Source organism: Octodon degus, unplaced genomic scaffold (genome assembly GCF_000260255.1).
Source record: "Octodon degus isolate 3935 unplaced genomic scaffold, OctDeg1.0 scaffold00059, whole genome shotgun sequence".
Classification (NCBI taxonomy): Eukaryota; Metazoa; Chordata; class Mammalia; order Rodentia; family Octodontidae; genus Octodon; species Octodon degus.
The window spans coordinates 5969736-5987192 of record NW_004524635.1 but is presented as its reverse complement, the minus strand read 5'-3'; the positions used below and the strand labels follow the sequence as shown (position 1 = coordinate 5987192).

At 36.8% G+C, this 17457-nt stretch overlaps 1 protein-coding gene across 1 annotated transcript in view; it reads left to right on the top strand.

Moving 5' to 3' along the window:
* Ngly1 (N-glycanase 1) overlaps positions 1-17457 on the top strand; it is an 82419-nt gene that overhangs the window by 28671 nt on the left and 36291 nt on the right. Inside the window, exon 4 of the mRNA XM_023718504.1 lies at positions 12624-12789. Coding sequence (XP_023574272.1) covers positions 12624-12789 — 166 coding nt within the window. The remainder of the gene's footprint in view (positions 1-12623; positions 12790-17457) is intronic.

Below are 17457 nucleotides of genomic sequence, written 5' to 3'. Positions count from 1 at the left end.
TCAAAGTGGTTAGGATAGATATATAGTTACATTCTCTTAATGAATGAGGGATTTGTTCTAATGATGTTTGTAAATAGAATATCATGTCTGCATCTTGTACAGCAATTAACCACTAGGAAGAATGTATGCAGTGTGTTAATAATTGAAACTGTCCTACCAATTTGATTTGAAACTGTCTCATTGCTATTTGTTTCTCAATAAAATTATGGAAAAAATATCTTAGAATGTAGATTCAAACAGACAGATCCAAATATATTTTGACATGTAAAATCAGGGCTAAATGTGCCCTAGTTTACTTCTCCTGCTTCATTTATATGAGAAGTAGTATTATATGGAAAAAAATCAATTCTAGCATTGAACAGCAAGTTTTGTATATATGTAACATTTCAAATTTTACATCAAAACCGCATGTACATGTGTACATAAAATTTTAAAAAGTCTCAAAAGTCATACACAGACATCTTAAAATTTCCTGAGTGGTAAAAATTATTGGATAATTTAGTATATGTGCTGCCAAAGCGAGCACAATAATTTAATATTATTTACAAGCTCAGTGTTTCCTGATTTTTGCAATAGCATTACTTTCATACATTGAAAAACCAGTTTCTTTGGTAAGAAATTTTATTGAATTCCAAAGTTGATGAAAACTGTCATTTAAATATTCATTACTGAACAGAGCCTTGAGCTTTAAAAAAAAGACTATAAATCTGAAAGCCACAAGAATAAAGAATTGCATCAAGGTGGAATGATAGCTGCTGGGCTTGAGGAACCTCGATCCTTCACCGAAGAAGTGAATTTGCTTGTCCACCTTCCCGAGTAGACGTGATGACAAAATCATACACACTGTACTGTCTTTCTTATAAAGTCTTAAATATATCTCACATCAGAAACCAAATAATTGGAAGTATGATTAGCAAAGAAAAAATGTCCGATCTAAAACAGATTTCACATTTTAGACTTCCATTTGTACTCCAAATAACTTTTATTCTGCCAGGCAATTAGCTACTGCCTTATGCAGCATTAGCGCATGCTTACCCAGCTGCTGTAATCGCCATGCAATCAGCAGCCTTCTATTTTTATGGCTTGGCTTTTTTCAGAGTGTGCCAATGAATATGTGAAGGAATAAGGCAGGAAAATAAACTTTATTGTTCAAGATCATTCAAGTGCCATTAAAATCACAATGAATAAAGAATGTTCCTATTAAAAGGATTAAATTAAATATAAAAATACTCTGGATGAGTTATCTTCAGTAAATGAAAACCTTCATTAAAAGAAAAGGTACTACTTTCAGTGCCTCATTTCTGTAAGAATTCTTTTAAACAAAATGGAGACTTTTTATTGTCTTTGTATCAATCCTGCTAAAGGAGCATATTCTCTTCCCTTACAAATTCCCTGAATTTCTTATCATCAAATCTATATCAGAACTTGTGTTGCATTCATCCTTTCTGTTAAACTGAGAAAAATACATTATTTTTAATGAAGGCTAGTTCTTCTTTTGTTCCAGTAGCCCTCTCTTTCCTGTTCACCATTGAATCGCACATGGACTGTGTCCAGTCTTCTACCACCTCTTGTCTGGCACATTGTCTCAGTGGCCCTAATCCCTTCCTACAAGCCTGTTTTCATGTTTTTCCGGCTTCATGTGTAGATTTCTAAACATAGTCCCAAACTGTCTGAATCATTGAAGAGGGGTGAACTTGAGAGTCCAAATTGTTAACAGTAGGTCTGTTGTAGAAACAAACACTAACATATGGATACCCTGAATCTTGTATGTTTATATATCTTACTGCTCTTCCCCACGTTCATCATGGTATCTTCATTATATACTTGTCTGTTGTGGTTCTCTACTTCATGTACCCTACTGATAAATGATGAATATTTTGAGCATAAACTCTAAATATGTTTTTATTTGTACATAAATTACATATATATGTATATACCAATGGCAATATGGTATACTGTATAAAACATTGTAAAGAACTAAGTATTAAATGATTAATTTTTAAAAAATCATTTATCAAATCCATATTTTAAATCCATAAATCCATTTTTTTTGGCAGAACCTGGGATTGAACTCAGGTCCTTGCACTTGCCAGAGAAGTGCTTATTCTATTGAGCCATCTCCCCGTCCCCCTCCCGAATTTTAAATAGTAGTTTTGTTTCATTTTGGCAGGCTCTTGCTACATAGTTCAGGCTGAACTTGAAATCACTGTGTAGCCCAGGCTGATTAGGGGAAGGGGGATAGTCTCCACCTAGCTGTTCTGAGCTGAGAAGGGTCAAAGTAGGGGAGCCCTCAGTCAGGGGCCTTCTCCAGAGCACTAATCTAATGAGCCTTGGCTAGAAGTCCTGTCAGAGTTGAGCAGTTACAGACTGCCTTTACAAGGTCAATCTAGTGGGTTCCAATAAAAAGATTCTGGCACATCTGTTACTGGTTCTATCTGCCTGATCACGAAGTTTAGCAGCCTCTAGGCAAGACTAAAAATTAAAGCATACATAATCAAAGTATGAACACTGTAGTGGAAAGGCTGGTTGGGGCAGGAGCCATGCCCAGAAATTGCTCTTGAGGGACAGGTATAGCAGTGATAACCAGTGGGCTCTTAGACCCCTCTACGGATGGAGGCGATTTGTAAGTTTAGTATCTGTTGTAAGTCCCTATGGTTTTAGCTGTGAGAAGACAGAGTTTGCTCATTTTGAAGGACAGTTTTAGCTAAGGAATTTAAAGACTTCTTGTTGAGATTTTATAAATTCCACTGTGGTCTTTTAGCCTTACTGAATCATAACAATGGTCAGCTACCAGTGCAGCTGGAAACTGTCAGAAGGGGTCAGCGATTGGAGTACCTTTTTATCTCTAGCTTTTATTACTATGGCATTGTTTTCATACGTCTTTTGGTGATACTTTTCTGATGAGTGTGTAAGACCGAGTTAAGGCAATACCCATGTTAATCAAAATTAACCTCTTGGTGCCTATCGAGGTCAGTTAGGTTTCCTTGGGTATTGTTTTTAGGACCATGTACGGAGGCACTCAGCTCCTTTGTCATTGTTAGCTGTCAGGATGAGTCATGCTCTTGCTTGACCATGTTGCATTCTATAAAAACACAAGAGATATTTCCTCCCTGTTTTTTAAGCCTCTTTTTGGGCATACTGTACTGTACATTTGTTGATTCCTGTCCTGTGGAGTCCAGTAGTCTCCCAGTTCAGGGTGGCTCACCAAGGTTGGAGGATCCTATAGAAAAGCTTTTCTCATGCCCTGGATGTTTGTTGACCTTGGAGGACCATGGACAAAATAAGAGCCCAGTTATCTTTCTGTTTCTGGTTTCCAGAACTTCAGTTGTTGAATACCCAGAAGAGAAGATCAGTTACATCAGTATTGCAGTGGACCAGTGAGCTTAACTGTTATAATTTCATCTGGATGTCAAGCACTTTGACATGTAAAACATGGCCAGAGAACTATTTTTTTTAACAATTATTTTATTAGTTGAAGACCTGCAGAATATTAACAGACAACAGTTACAAAGTTTCATAGAGGAAACTTGGGATCAGGAGCCACACACAGGTGGTATTTCATGACAATCATGTTGTTATCCTTGAAACATTTAAATGTCTTTCTTAGTATAGAATAGCCTTTTAGTCAGTCATCTTTAGTACATAAAGAAACTCTCACCTTAGAGCTGTTAAAGAATTTGTTATCCTATAATAGGATATTATCAAAGATGTGTGTGACATGCTTGAAGTTCTCAGTGGCTGAACATCTTGAATATATAAAATAAAAAAGTATAAACTTGAATATATAAAATAAAGTATTATGTTCATAATTTTCATACAACTGACAACAGAGAACAGTAAAGATTGTCATGCGTGTCACATACATCAAAAAGTGCCATTGAATTAAACAAAATGAAGAATCAAGAACAGTGGTCTGAAACCTACTCATAGGATTTTAGGATTAAGCAAATACCAAGATGTGTGACATTTCAGACCATTGTGATGTTGAAAACAGAAGAATGATAAATGGGTTTTTTTTGTTTGTTTGTTTTGTTTTTTTTTTTTGCGGAACCAGGGATTGAACTCAGGCCTTGGCCTAGGGAAGTGCTTATTCTACTGAGCCATCTCTCCGGCCCTGAAGAATGATAAATGTAAGAGCAATATTTTCACATTAAAAACAGTAAAAGCTACATAACCAAAATCCAAACCTAAATATTAATACAAAAAAGAAAAGGAAATTTAAAATCAAGGGCTGGGGAGATAGGTCAGTAGAATAAGTGCTTGCCTGACAAGCGCAAGGTCCTGAGTTCAATCCCTGGTACTGAAAAAAAAAAAAAACTTAAAAAAAAAAAAAAAAGAAAGAAATTCAAAATCAAGAAGCAGATTGGAGGCCAAATGAAGATCTATCAATTAAATACCTAGTTTAAAGAAATATCTAGAACATAACACAAAAAGTGATATTTATCAATAAGATGTCTTAGTTTTCTTATATACTTCTCTAGAATTAGAAGAGAATTTATCATTTAACAATGGGAATGGATTTAAATGACTTTTTCTTTAAAATAGTTACAGAAAAAAAAATAAAATAGTTACAGAATTTGAGAACAATGTACATATGTTTATTGTATAAACATATTCCCAAACTAAGATGTATAGTGTAGAATACCCTTTCTTTTTTTTAAGTACATAATTTCTCCACGTTCAAATTGATAAGAACTTTGGCAGCAACTACACTGAATTCTAATCTTGTAGAAAAATTCTTTCTAAGTAAGCCATAAATCCAAGATAAGGCATTATTTATTATTCATGAAAACAGTTGTGTTCCTGAGGCACAAATCATAGAACTATTGAAATTACCAGCTGGACAGAACTTTGAAGATACTCCAATCAACTGATAGATGAAGTCTTGGGGGTTTTTTTGTTTGTTTGTTTGTTTTGTTCTGTTTTGGTTTTGATAGATGAAGTCTTGTACAGCATATTGTTGGAATTTGCTTCCTAATTAAATCTGACAGTCTATTTCTTTTAATTGGTGAATTGAGTCTGTTTACATTGATAGTTATAATTGAGATGTACTGACTTATGTTTGACATGATATTTACCTGCTGTTATATACCTCTTTTTCTCCTGTGTTTAGTTCTTTGCCCTATGTGGTGGATTCTTTCTGTTCTCTTTCATGGAGTTATGGGCATTTTGATCCCTCTCTAGAATATCTTGTAGTAGTCTGTGTAGGGTTGGCTTTGTCACCATGAAATGTTAAATTGTTCTTTGTCATGGAAGTATTTCACTTCTCCGTTACACTTGAAAGAGAGTTTTTCAGGGTATATCAGTCTGGGTTGGAATTTGTTTTCTTGCACACTTACAGTACTTTGTTCCATGCTCTTCTTAACTTGATGGTTTGTGAAGAGAAATCTGCTGTTATTCTGATGGATTTTCCTTTAAATGTGATCTGTTTCTTTTCTCCAGTGGCTTTCAGTATACTGTTCCTGTGCTGAATTTCTGGGATCTCTATTATTATGTGTCTGGGTGTGGTTTTAATTGAGTTGATGTTATTTGGAGTTCTATATGCTTCGGTTACTGAATGTCAGATTGTTTCCCCACATTTGAGAAGTTTTCTGCTATTGTTACTTCTGCCCATGTTCTTTTTATGTTATTCTTTTTCGTTGATGCCTATTACTCTCACATTGTTAGTCTTTGCATCTTCTTGCAGGTGATGAATTATTTTTTCCTGCATCCTAGTTGTTTTTAGGAGATCTTTTCTTTTCTTTAGCTGCAACTGTCTGCTTTCACTTTCATTCAAACAATTTTGCCAGCTTGTGATTGAGGTTTTAATTTCCTGTATATCTCTTTGAATCTGCTTCATGCATCCTGTCTCTTTCCTATGTTGCGCATTCAAGGAATCCATCGTTTTGCTATTTTCCTCTATTTTTTATCATTGTCTCCTTTAGAAGCCCTTAGTACTACTTTCATTATAATTATCATTTCTTTTTTTACTTCAGAAATTATTTTTGATATGATTTTCTCTATGCCTTTCTGCAGTTGTTTCTTCAGATGCTATTATTTCAGAGATTTCAGGTGTGTGATTTCCAATTTCTTCTATGCTAGTGTTTTCTGCATTTGTTTTGGGTGGGCTCAGGGCCTGCGAATGCATTTTATTCCTTCTCTTTGTCATTTTGTATAGCACTGCCTTCTGACCTTTGGTGTAAAGCTTTGGTGCAGTTATTACCTTAGCACCAGGTCCAGAGCAACCAAGTTCAAACTCGTCCAGGTGGGTGTAACTTGGGTCTGGCTGCTGTGCTCCACTTCTTCCTGCTGCAGCCCTTGGAAATGAACAGCTGTGCCACTCTGGCAAGATATTCTGCTCCTGGATTAACGGGGTGGGTCTTGCCTCTAACCTCTCTTCAGTGAGTTCTGCTGCAGGATTCCACACTGGGCCTGTCTGATGAAGGAAGTTACACACACACACACACACACACACACACACACACGCATACACGCACACGCACCCCTGACCTGGGTGCTGGCTGGAATGAGAATCCATGGGGCCGGCAGGCGGTCCCACACATACACTGGGCCTGGGAGCTGGATGGAATGAGGACCCAGAGGGCCCTGGGCAGCCCCACTCACACGCCGGTCCTGGGCACTGGATGAAATCCACATCACATAAGCTTTAAAAAAAATCCTGTCATTTGTCTCATGATATATCTCTTATAAGTAGCTGGAGCACAAGGGAAAGGCAGATAATCTAAGCCTAAAAGAAAGGTTTCCCATCCTGAACAATTCTAGTTTCCCATCTTAGAATACCTGCACATCTGAAAATCATGAATACATTTAGTACACAGTATACCATGATTAGCAATAGTAAATGTCAGAACTGTATGGGCACCTTTATTAAGTTTTATGCCAAGAGTTTCTTTTAATAAGAAAACCTTATTTTTTAACCACATAAAACTTAACCTTATGATGATAACCAGTGTAAATCTGTTACAAAGCCTATTTTCCTAGCCTCTATTTCTTTCTCACTGGTTTACAGGTTTTTTATATGACCCTTAGGCAATCTCAGTCTTAACATACCATGAAAAACAACTGCTTAAAACCATTATGTCACATTGGCTAAAATGATACAATCAGCAATAACAACAGCATGAAACTTAGCCTAGAAAATGACCAACTGACCTATGAATTTGCCAGCACTAACTATATCAACTAAATTTGTGGTTGTATAACAGAATCAACTGAACCAGAAAACGATATGCAGTTAAGCTCTCAAATAGCGATTTCACCTTCAGGGAAAAAATTTAAAAGGGGTTTGGGGGAGAAAAAGAAAAATAGAAGAAGAGATTAGAAGCAAGACTGGAGGACAAAGAAAGGTCATGCAAATTCTGGGAAAGTAGGAAAATACAGGAAAGCAAATAAATAAAAACAAGAACAGAACAACAAAAAAGACTAGAAACCATATTCACATTCATAAGAGCAAAGAAGAAAAAAAACAAAACAAAGAGATCTACTTCAGGGTGTGAATGTTCACAGTTACCATGTAGGCAGACAGAATCTAGATCCAAGTTGGTTAATCCCAGCAAGCCCGCTGTAATTTTACAGTGGGGTAGTGGATCAGCCCAGTGATCCTACACTTCTGTTTCTACTGAACTTCAGGCTGGTCTTGGCTACAAGGCTGGCACCAGACCTGCTCAGTTTGCAGCAGTTCTGACTGGCACTGGAAGCCACTAGGTGGAGCCAGCTATGAGCTCAGTTGATGGCTACCAGCTACTCGCCCTCTCCTGGGGGACATCTCAGCCCCAATAACTAAACCCCTACAGTCCACTGGGTCCACTGCTCCATTCCACTGGTGTGTTTCTCCATGGAGGCCTCTAGGGTCACCATAGTAACCGTGCATCTGTGGGTTCAGGCTGCCCCTCCCACTGAGTCCAGGCTCACAGAAGCGCTGCCTGTGGCCTCCTCCTACTTCTTTGAATTCTCTTTCTTTGCTCTCCTTGTGGGCTTCAGTTCTCACTTCAGATCCTTCTTGGGTCCTATGGGCCTCCCTTTCTCCCCCTCCCCACTTTGCTTTATTCCAGTGTCTGGACATCAAATCTCAGAAGGGCTCTTTAATTGCTGCTCACCACCCCACCATCTTAATGGAAATCTTGTCACTGTTAAACTACTCTGAAACCTGATTGTTGAAAACAAATTCTGAAGGTGCACTGGGCTTGCCCAAGTGATCCTTCCCTAGGGGTCTTCAGTGGCAGCAGTCAAAGTGATGATTATTTGTGATCTGTTAACCTGATGGCAATAAGAATGACCTGCCAGATTGTTAAAGTCTGGATGTGTCTGTCCTGCCTAGGCTCTTAAATGCACTCTAAGACTGTGTGTCTCTTGGTATCTTTAATGCACTTAAACTCATAGATTAAAGACTGTACCTATTGTCTAGCAATCACAAGGTTCATGTTCATAATGACACAGTTAACATTTTTCTTCTCTCACATGTATATGGCAGAAGAGAAAAGCTGACTGAAACTTTATTTTCACCTTTAGTTCCCCACTGAAACCAGTGAGAATGTTGGCCACACTCACAGTTAGATTGCTGCTGGTTAGTCTTGGAACTCCTTGGCTCACCAGACTACTCACTGAGTAGGAAAGAAAAGAAAAAACCTGGAGTGTTCTCTCTTAACTTTGAAAAACTTTCTTAGAGAATCTAGAGGGTTATTTTCACCTGTTTTGGGCCCCATAAATATATGAAGATACATCAGAAGAGGGAGTTTTACTAAGAAAGAAAAGTCCAGAAGTGTAGCTCACCTAATGGAGATTAAAGAGAGGGTTCTAACAGTGTCATCTCCGGTCACTCTGGAACAGAGAATACCAGGAAATCTCAGAGAGAGTTTATAAATAAGTATAGATTTCTCTGCTGGCTATCCAGTTGGTGTCAGGATCCAGCTTCTACTGAGAGCCTGTGGGTGCCCACCTGGGAGTTGCCCCAACCATGAATCCTCAGTTGTCCCCTGTGCTTTACTGGTTCCACACAGCAAGCAGTAATCCAGCTGTCTGTGTGGTTAACAGTCCCACTGGCTTCAGTGGGGGATTAACCAGAAGGTGCTGGGAAACCTATCTTCTGCTTTGAGAGTAGCAGCTGGTCTAAGAGCAGTTCACTACCTGGCAGAGTAACCACTGTTTCTTAGAGCTTTATAAGGGATAGATAAAATAAAGATTGTATGCAAGTATATGTCCTAGATATAATCCATTTACAAATTTAAATTTTTGGTTAGTATCGAAGTCTGATTACCTTTCCCCAGTGCCACAGTCTAACAGGCCATCTTATAACCATCAAACAAGCCAAGCAAGGAATACAAGTAAGCTCAGCAACTATTAAGTCTTTTTTACTTTATTTTATTTTATTTATTTATTTGTTTTTTGGTGGAACTGGGGATTGAACTCAGGCCTTTGCACTTGCCAGGCAAGTGCTTATTCTACTGAGCCATCTCCCCGGCCCCAAGTCTTTTTTATTTTAATTTTTACTTTATTAATGAATCTTTGCAGTACGTGACATTTACATCTTGGGGAGTAAGTACTCATATATAACACAGCTCCTTTTTTAATCCCCTCCCCCCACATCTGTCCCTTTATTTGTAGTTTAAGATCTAAATCCCCTAGAAATTAGTAAGTCTTAATGCAACATAAAAATTGGAATATAAGATGATGTCTGCAAAAATAAAATGTTCATCAAAAACGACTTTCTCGTATTCTCAATTTAAAGCTATGATTTTGACAGAAAGACAAGATAAGAGTAACTGACGAACAAGCGGATGACAGTTTGTTACCTAAATGAGTCACAATCCAGAGTCCAGTCAGAATATTTAGGGGTGCCATGAAACAAAAGCAGACTCTTAGCTCCTTCCAAAGATCATGCCAAGACCTTCAGGATGATAGAGGAGGAAAATATGTAACCTGTGAATGTGAGATACGTAGTTTGTGTTTCCCAAAGTCAAAGAGTGCATGCTAAGGAACAGCAGAGGTTAAGAGTAGGAAAGATTACTGGGGAATAAGAATTGCTTCTGGAAGCTGGGAAAATGGCTCAGCAGCATAAGCGCCTGCCAGGAAAGTGCGAGGTCCTGAGTTTGATCACAGGTACAAAAAAAATCATAATAATCTATGGTGACGCTGGGCAGTGGGGGTGAGCTCTGTCTTCATGCAGCCATGCCATCACAAGAGGAAACGACTGATTCAGGGAGTCCTGTGCTGTTAGCATTCAGCTGTTCAGTTGGTTAAATGCATAAAATGCATTTTCAGCTGAAGACACTATCATCTTCAGATAGTGTGTTAGCTTTCCTATCACTGGGCCAAAATACTTGTCATCTACAGCTGAAACACAAGCAAGTTTATTTTGGCCCATGGTTTCACACATTGCTGTCCATGGCTGGCTGGCTCCAAGATAGAAATGGTCTGGAAGGAGGCCATGGCAGAGGAAGGCTGCTCAACCCACAGGGGCTCGAAGCAGATAGGTGAAGGGGGCGAGAACAAGAATGCACATTTTTGGGTCACACTCATCACTGAGCTACCTTTCTACCCACCCCACATCATAGTGATGCATTCAGCTATGGTTTCAATAATGGACTAATCCATTGATGAGCTTAGTGCTTCAGATCTAATCAGTTTTCCAAAATTTCCACCTCTGATTATAGGAGACTTTGAGGGGACATTTTATTTTATTTATTTATTTTTTTAGAAGTCAATTTTTTTTAAAACATGTAAAGTTCATTTAAAGGAAAAAAGCAAAACAATAACAAGGCCATTATAAGTAATACAAAAGAGGAAAAAAAATCAGAGAGGAAAATTTAAAAGAGGAACAAATAATTTTAAACATTAACTGCTCCTTTCAAAAGACCAACAGAAATCAACAATAAATTATACAAACTATTCTACATATATACCTAAATATATCTTTTTCTCTTCTGTCCTTTGTCCTTTTTCTCAACCCTGTTTTTCCTTCCCATTGAATAATTTCTTTCCCTTTCACAGTATCTTTTAGATTTTCACTACTCTTTCAGTTTTCTTTTTTATTTTTATTTATTATTTTTAATAATTTTATTGAAAAATAGCAGTGAGAGTTTCAAAAGCAATTAGTAGGACAGTTTCAATACTTAATACATTGCATATTGTTGTCTCAGTGGTTATTCACTGTACAAGTTGCAGACATGATATCCTGTGCACAAACACTATTAGAATAAATCTTCCTATTCATTGAATTAAGAGAATGTAGCTGTGTATCTATCATAACTATTTTGAATATACAGATACAAAATGGTTGTTTATTTGTGTTGCCCTTTTTTGTTTAGTTTTGTCAGAGATGGGTATTCCATTGTCATTTAAATATTATAGGTGGGTGAGTTCAGCAAAATATTCCAATATAGCCTAGTAGTCCATATAGCAGTGGGTTTTCCATAAGACTGGCAATGTCAGAAGTTGTTGACTTGAGCCTTTTACAGCTCAGCATATTAATATGGCTTTACTTTTTATACTTCATTTTTATACTTTTCTGCTGGATGGTTAAGACCAAGATAAAGCAAGGCCTATATAACAAGACATGTAGCTTTTGTATCTGATAAGGTCAGTCAAATCCCCTCAGGATTTATCCTGAAACCCAGTACTGCAGTTTATAGATCCTTTGTCAGTGATGAGGGGACATTTTAGATCTGAACCATAACATAATTTATGAAGACATATATATATATATATATATATATATATATATATATATCTCCTCATCAAGTCAAGGAGTATATTCTTGTGTCCTAAAGCTGTACTCTTTTACTCTTTACCGTACTTGCTGCCATTGCTATAGGATCAGTGTCTTTATGACTAAATATATTGTTTTCCTAGATCCATAAGCACTTGACAGTCCTTTCTACTCCATCCGTGAATACTGCATTTGCTTCCAGCAGCTATAGATGGGGCAGGACATGCTGCATGGTTGAGTATGCCAAAGCAGTTGGTCTAGTGTTGGCTGTTGTTCTTTACCTTTGGGGCTGTAACATGCAGCCTCCTGCTCAGTGGCACGCTTCTTTTGCTGATGACATAGTATTAGCTGTACCCCTGAGAACTAGGCCAGTCTCCTTAAAACTTACTCTACCATCCCTTCCTGCTATGTGGATTTTGTATCTCCTCTGTTAGATTATTTTCGAAATTAGTTTTACTTTTCATCAACAGTCTGTCACAGACCACGTTCTCCCCCTCATCCCCACCCCTTACTTTATTGATATCTGCTTCTCCTCTTTTAGGTTCTCAGAATTGTTGATCCCTTAAAATCATGCCTCCTTTGCTTATGCTATACTTTACAAGAATTTAAAGTAAAAACAGCTGTTAGATGCATTGCTCAGCACAATCTTGATCAAAGCTTAGGTCAAGAACTCAGCATGTCCTTGTTTAAATATGTCCTCTGTAATATATACAGGCAGAAAAAAAATAGATCATCTTAGACTCTGATCTGATATAGATGTGACTGTCTCCTAACACTAATATTATAAGGGATTTATATATAATTTTTATTTAAGTGAACTTAAGCATCCTTCCTTTGAAATGAGAGAACAACAAAGTTGTTTATTATGTGTTTTGTAGCATATAGTGAAAAACTAATTTCAGTATTTTCTTTCTATTAGGTTACAGCTGATTCAACCATTCTGAAAGTTCTTCAGTCCAACATTCAGCACGTGCTGCTCTATGAAAATCCCATTCTTCAGGAGAAAGCATTGACTTGTATTCCAGTCAAAGAATTAAAAAGGAAATCACAAGAAAAGTTATCCAAAGCTAGAAAATTGGATAAAGGTAGTAGCTTTACATCACTGTGAAGCAAATAATGAAATAGAACCTTTTGCTGTATGTTGTGAATATATGAGTTATTTCTGTACATATTTTTAAAGTATATTAAATGTTTTAATAGTATATTTGATGTATTTTCTAAAATTTTTTATATTGTGATAATATATATATGAGAAAATTTACTATCCTAACCTTTTTTGTATTTTAAAAAGAGTAAAAAATTTTAAAAACTTAAAAGAATTCTGAATTTCAAAATGATGATAGAAAATCAACAATGGTTATTATATTGTGTATTGCTATCTTCAACATAGGTGTTCAGATTACCAGCTACAGTCATGTAAAATTTATCAAAAAAAAAAAAGCATTAACTGTTCCTTCCAGTTAGCCAATAGAAGCTAAGCTTCTTATCAACAAGAAGCTTAGCTATCTTGTGTGTGTATATATATATATTTCCCCTGTTCTTTCTTTTCTCCTTTCTCCCATCCCAATTGTTCTTTCCTTTTGAGCAGTTTCTTTCTCTTTCACAATAGGTATTGTTCCAATTTTATTTACTCTTTCAGGTTCTTACACTAGAGAAACAATATAATGTTTACACATGTGGGTCTGATTTATTTCACTTATGAGTGTGATCTCTAGTTGCATCCATTTACCTAGAAAAGCCTCAAGTTTATTTTTTTCTATACCTGAGTAGTACTTCATTGTGCAGAAATACCACATCTCTTTTATCCATTCCACAGTTGATGGACATGTGGGTTGCTTCCAAGATTTAGCTATGCAAGTTATTCTGCTATAAACATGGGTGCACATGTATCACTGTAGTATAATGTTTTCAGTTCTTCTGGAAAAATACCCAAGAGGGTATTAGCTGTGTTGAATGGGACCTCTGATCCTAGCTTTTTGAGGAATTTGTACACTGATTTCCATAGTGGTTGTGCCAGTCTACACTGTTTCGCTAGTGTAAGAACTCAACAGAGTAAATAGAATCTGAAAGATACAATAGATGCTATGAAAGGGAAACTGTTCAAAGGGAAGGAACAACTGGAATGAGAGAAAGGACAAAAGAAAGAAGGAAAAAAGAAATATATGTGTGTGTGTGTGTGTGTGTGTGTGTGTGTGTGTATGTATGTATAAACAGAATAGCTTGGATAATTGTACTGCTGATTTCTGCTGATCTGTTGAAAGGAGCAGTAAATGCTTAATTTTTTTTTCCTCAGGTTTTTGTAGCTTTTTTGACCAATTTTGCATGCTTATGTCTGGTAATCTGAACAACTAATTTGAAGACAACAACATGCAATATAACAACCATTTTTGAATTCCTTTTATTTTGTTTAGTGAAATTCTGTTATTTCTAATGTGGATTTTTAATTTTTATTATATTTTATTCTCTTTCAAAACATTAAAAAATAAAATAAGGGAAAAACATGGGGGCACATATATTGCTGTGCAATGATGTTTTCAGTTCTTCTGGGAAAATGCCCAGAAGGGGAATAGCTGGGTCTAATGAGACTTCTAATTATCCTAACCATTTTTAAGTGTACAGTTCAGTGCTGTTTAATGGTTAATTTTTTTATTTTTTTGAGACAGGGTCTTGCCATTAGTACCAGTTGGCCTCAAACTCATAGCAGTCCTGCTTCATCCACCTGAATGCTGAGATTACAGGCATGTCCTACCATGCCTGACAGTACTGTTAAACATTCATAATGCCATGTAACCGTCACCATCATACAGCTCCATAATTCTTTTATCTTTCAAAACTGAAACTCTACACCCAGTAAAAAATTACTTTTTATTTCACCCTTCTTCTTCCCTCTAGTCTCTGGCAACTACCATTCTACTTTGTCTTTATAATTTTCACTACTCCCAAATATTCTTATATGAACGTGTAGAATCATACAGCATTTGTATTTTTGTAACTCGGTGATTTCACTTCCCATTATTTCCTCAAGATTCATTCCTGCTATAACGTAGTGTAGAATGTTCTTCCATTTTTAGGATGAATACTCCATTATGTGTATATACCATGTTTTTCTTCTCCAGTCATCTATTGATGGACACTTGGTGGTTGCTTTTATCTTTTAGCTAGTGGTGCTTTTATGAAAATGTGTGGACAAATATCCTTTTAATTTTGGATATATACAAAGACATGGAATTGGTGGATCAAATGGTATTTCTTGGAATTGCAGTACTGTTTTATATGGTTACTACCACCTTACATTTCTATCAGCAGGGCAGTAGGATTTCAGTTTCTTCACATCCTCACTTGCACTTTACTATCTTCTGTTGATAAAGTAGCCAGGGATGAGATGCTCTTTTTAGTTTTGATTTGCTTTTCCTTAATTGAGCCTCTTTCTGTGTGTTTATTGGCCATTTATGTATCATCTCCTTTTTTTTTTTTTTTTTAAAAATAGACATTAATTCAGCATCATGCTTACACTATTACACCTAGCAGTCAACATGGGTGCACAAAAAAGTCTACATTGAAACTCTCTGCTGGAATGTTTTACACTTTACGCAGAACAGAAACTAAAATAACCTGTTATGCAGTTAGTCACAAATATAGTCCTCGAGTTTTTTGCCCATACACATGAGTATTGTCTAAAATATGTCTTCTTTGTAGCAGCTAGGCCCTGCCACCACTGTGCTTGGCTGAGTTCACAAATCTGTTGTAACCTGTAGCTTCCCTGTCACTTCTCTGGCTCTCCTCTCCTGCTAAGCTTTGCTTCCTGGAAGTGTTTGAAGCTTTCCTGGAGCCACCATAGCCCCTTGATTTCATGGCATAGTAAAATATTGGCCTCCACCACCATACGGCCCAGAGCTTCTGCCTGCAGTTTCCTCCCTTCATGGGTTCAAAATTTGAAGACTGACCGTTGTAATTGCCAAATTTATTACAGCTTCCACCACCTCTGTAATTGCTTCCATCATTATCTGTAGCCCTCTCCACTGCCCCCATATCCACCCCCACCACAGCTGCCACCAAAGCCACCTCTGCCACTGAAGTTTTTCCTCTGCACCCAAAACCGTCATCACCATTAAGACCACCTCCATAATCATCGCCAAAATTTCCAGAAGCACTTCAACCTTTTTGACTAGATGAAGCACTAGCCATCTTCTGCTTCGACAGCTTTCCTTACTTCACAGTTGTGGCCGTTCACAATGTGGTATTTTTGAATGACAGTCTTATCCATAGAAGCATGGTCATTAAAGTTCGCAAAAAACAAAGCCCGTTTTCTTTCCACTGCCTCAGTCAGTCATAATTTCAGTCACTTCGACTTTTTCGTATTGTTCAAAATAATCTTGTAGTTGAAGTTCTTCAGTATCTTCTTTAATGCCACCAACAAAGATCTTCTCTGTTAAGTGGGCACCTGGTCTTGGAGAATCTTCTCTTGAGACAGACAGGTCTGTGGTTCCACAACTCTTCCTTCAACTTTGTGTGGCCTTGCCTTCATGGCTGCATCCACCTCTTCTACAGTGACATAAGTGACAAACCCAAAGCCCCTGGAACACTTGGTATTTGGGTCTCTCATTATCACACAGTCTGTGGGTATTCCCCATTGCTTAAAATGGGGACTCAGACTTTCTCATCAGTTGTTTCAAAGCTCAGCCCCCCAATGAAGAGCTTCTGTAGCTGTTCAGGCTCCTTAGGAGACTCTGACTTAGACATGAAGGCAGTTGGAAGAGACTGACGATGCTTCCTCCATGATGTCCACCAGCAGAAAGGAATAAGCTACTAAACGTACTCCTGTATATCTTCTTTGGACAAATGTCTGTTCCAGTCTTCTGAACATTCTCTCCTAAAACTTTATTTTTAATCTGAATATGTTTGCCATTTAGTTATTGATATGTGAATACTTTTAGGTTAAGTATCTAGGCCATATGATGGGATTATTAGTCAGAAGTAGTAAAAATATAAATGAAACTGACAGAAACCATTTCCAGAATTAATCTATATTATCAAACCATAGTTTTACTTTTGCTAAGTATATATTTATATATTTATTGATTAAAAGTAGATTTATGGGCTGTCTCTGTAAATTCAGTGTCATTACTCGTTGAGCTTAACTGAATATCTCCATGCCTACTTCTTCATTTGAAAAAAGGATTAATAATTTTAAGAAATAAATTAGTATAGAGCCAAGGAGATAGCTCAATAGAATAAGCACTTGCCTGGCAAGTGCAGGATCCTGAATTCAATCCCCAGTACCACAAAAAAAGGAAAGAAATTAATATATTTTAAATAGCATAGAGAAATGACTGTCATATTCATCATCCGACAATTGTTTGTTATTGTTAATGATCTTATAATTTGTTATTTCAATTACAGTATTTTTGAGTTTTTATGTAATTTACTCAAAGTAATCTTTATTTTGTACCCCTTGCCATTTTTCTTTTATTTTTTAAAGAATACAAATAGTGGGAAAAAAGCATTAGAAATGATACGTAATTTCAGTAAACAAAGTAATAGGAATTCAACAATCGTTGCTGTATTAAATGATGTTATCTTCAAATTAGTTGTTTAGGTTACCAGATATAGACATGCAAAATTGTTTTTTTAAAAAAGTTGTAAGAAATTAAAAAGAAGGGCTGGAGAGATGGCTCAGTGGTCTAAAGCACCTACTTAGAACAAGCTTAACAAAAGCATCAGGGACCGCGGTTCAATCCCCCAGCACCACATGC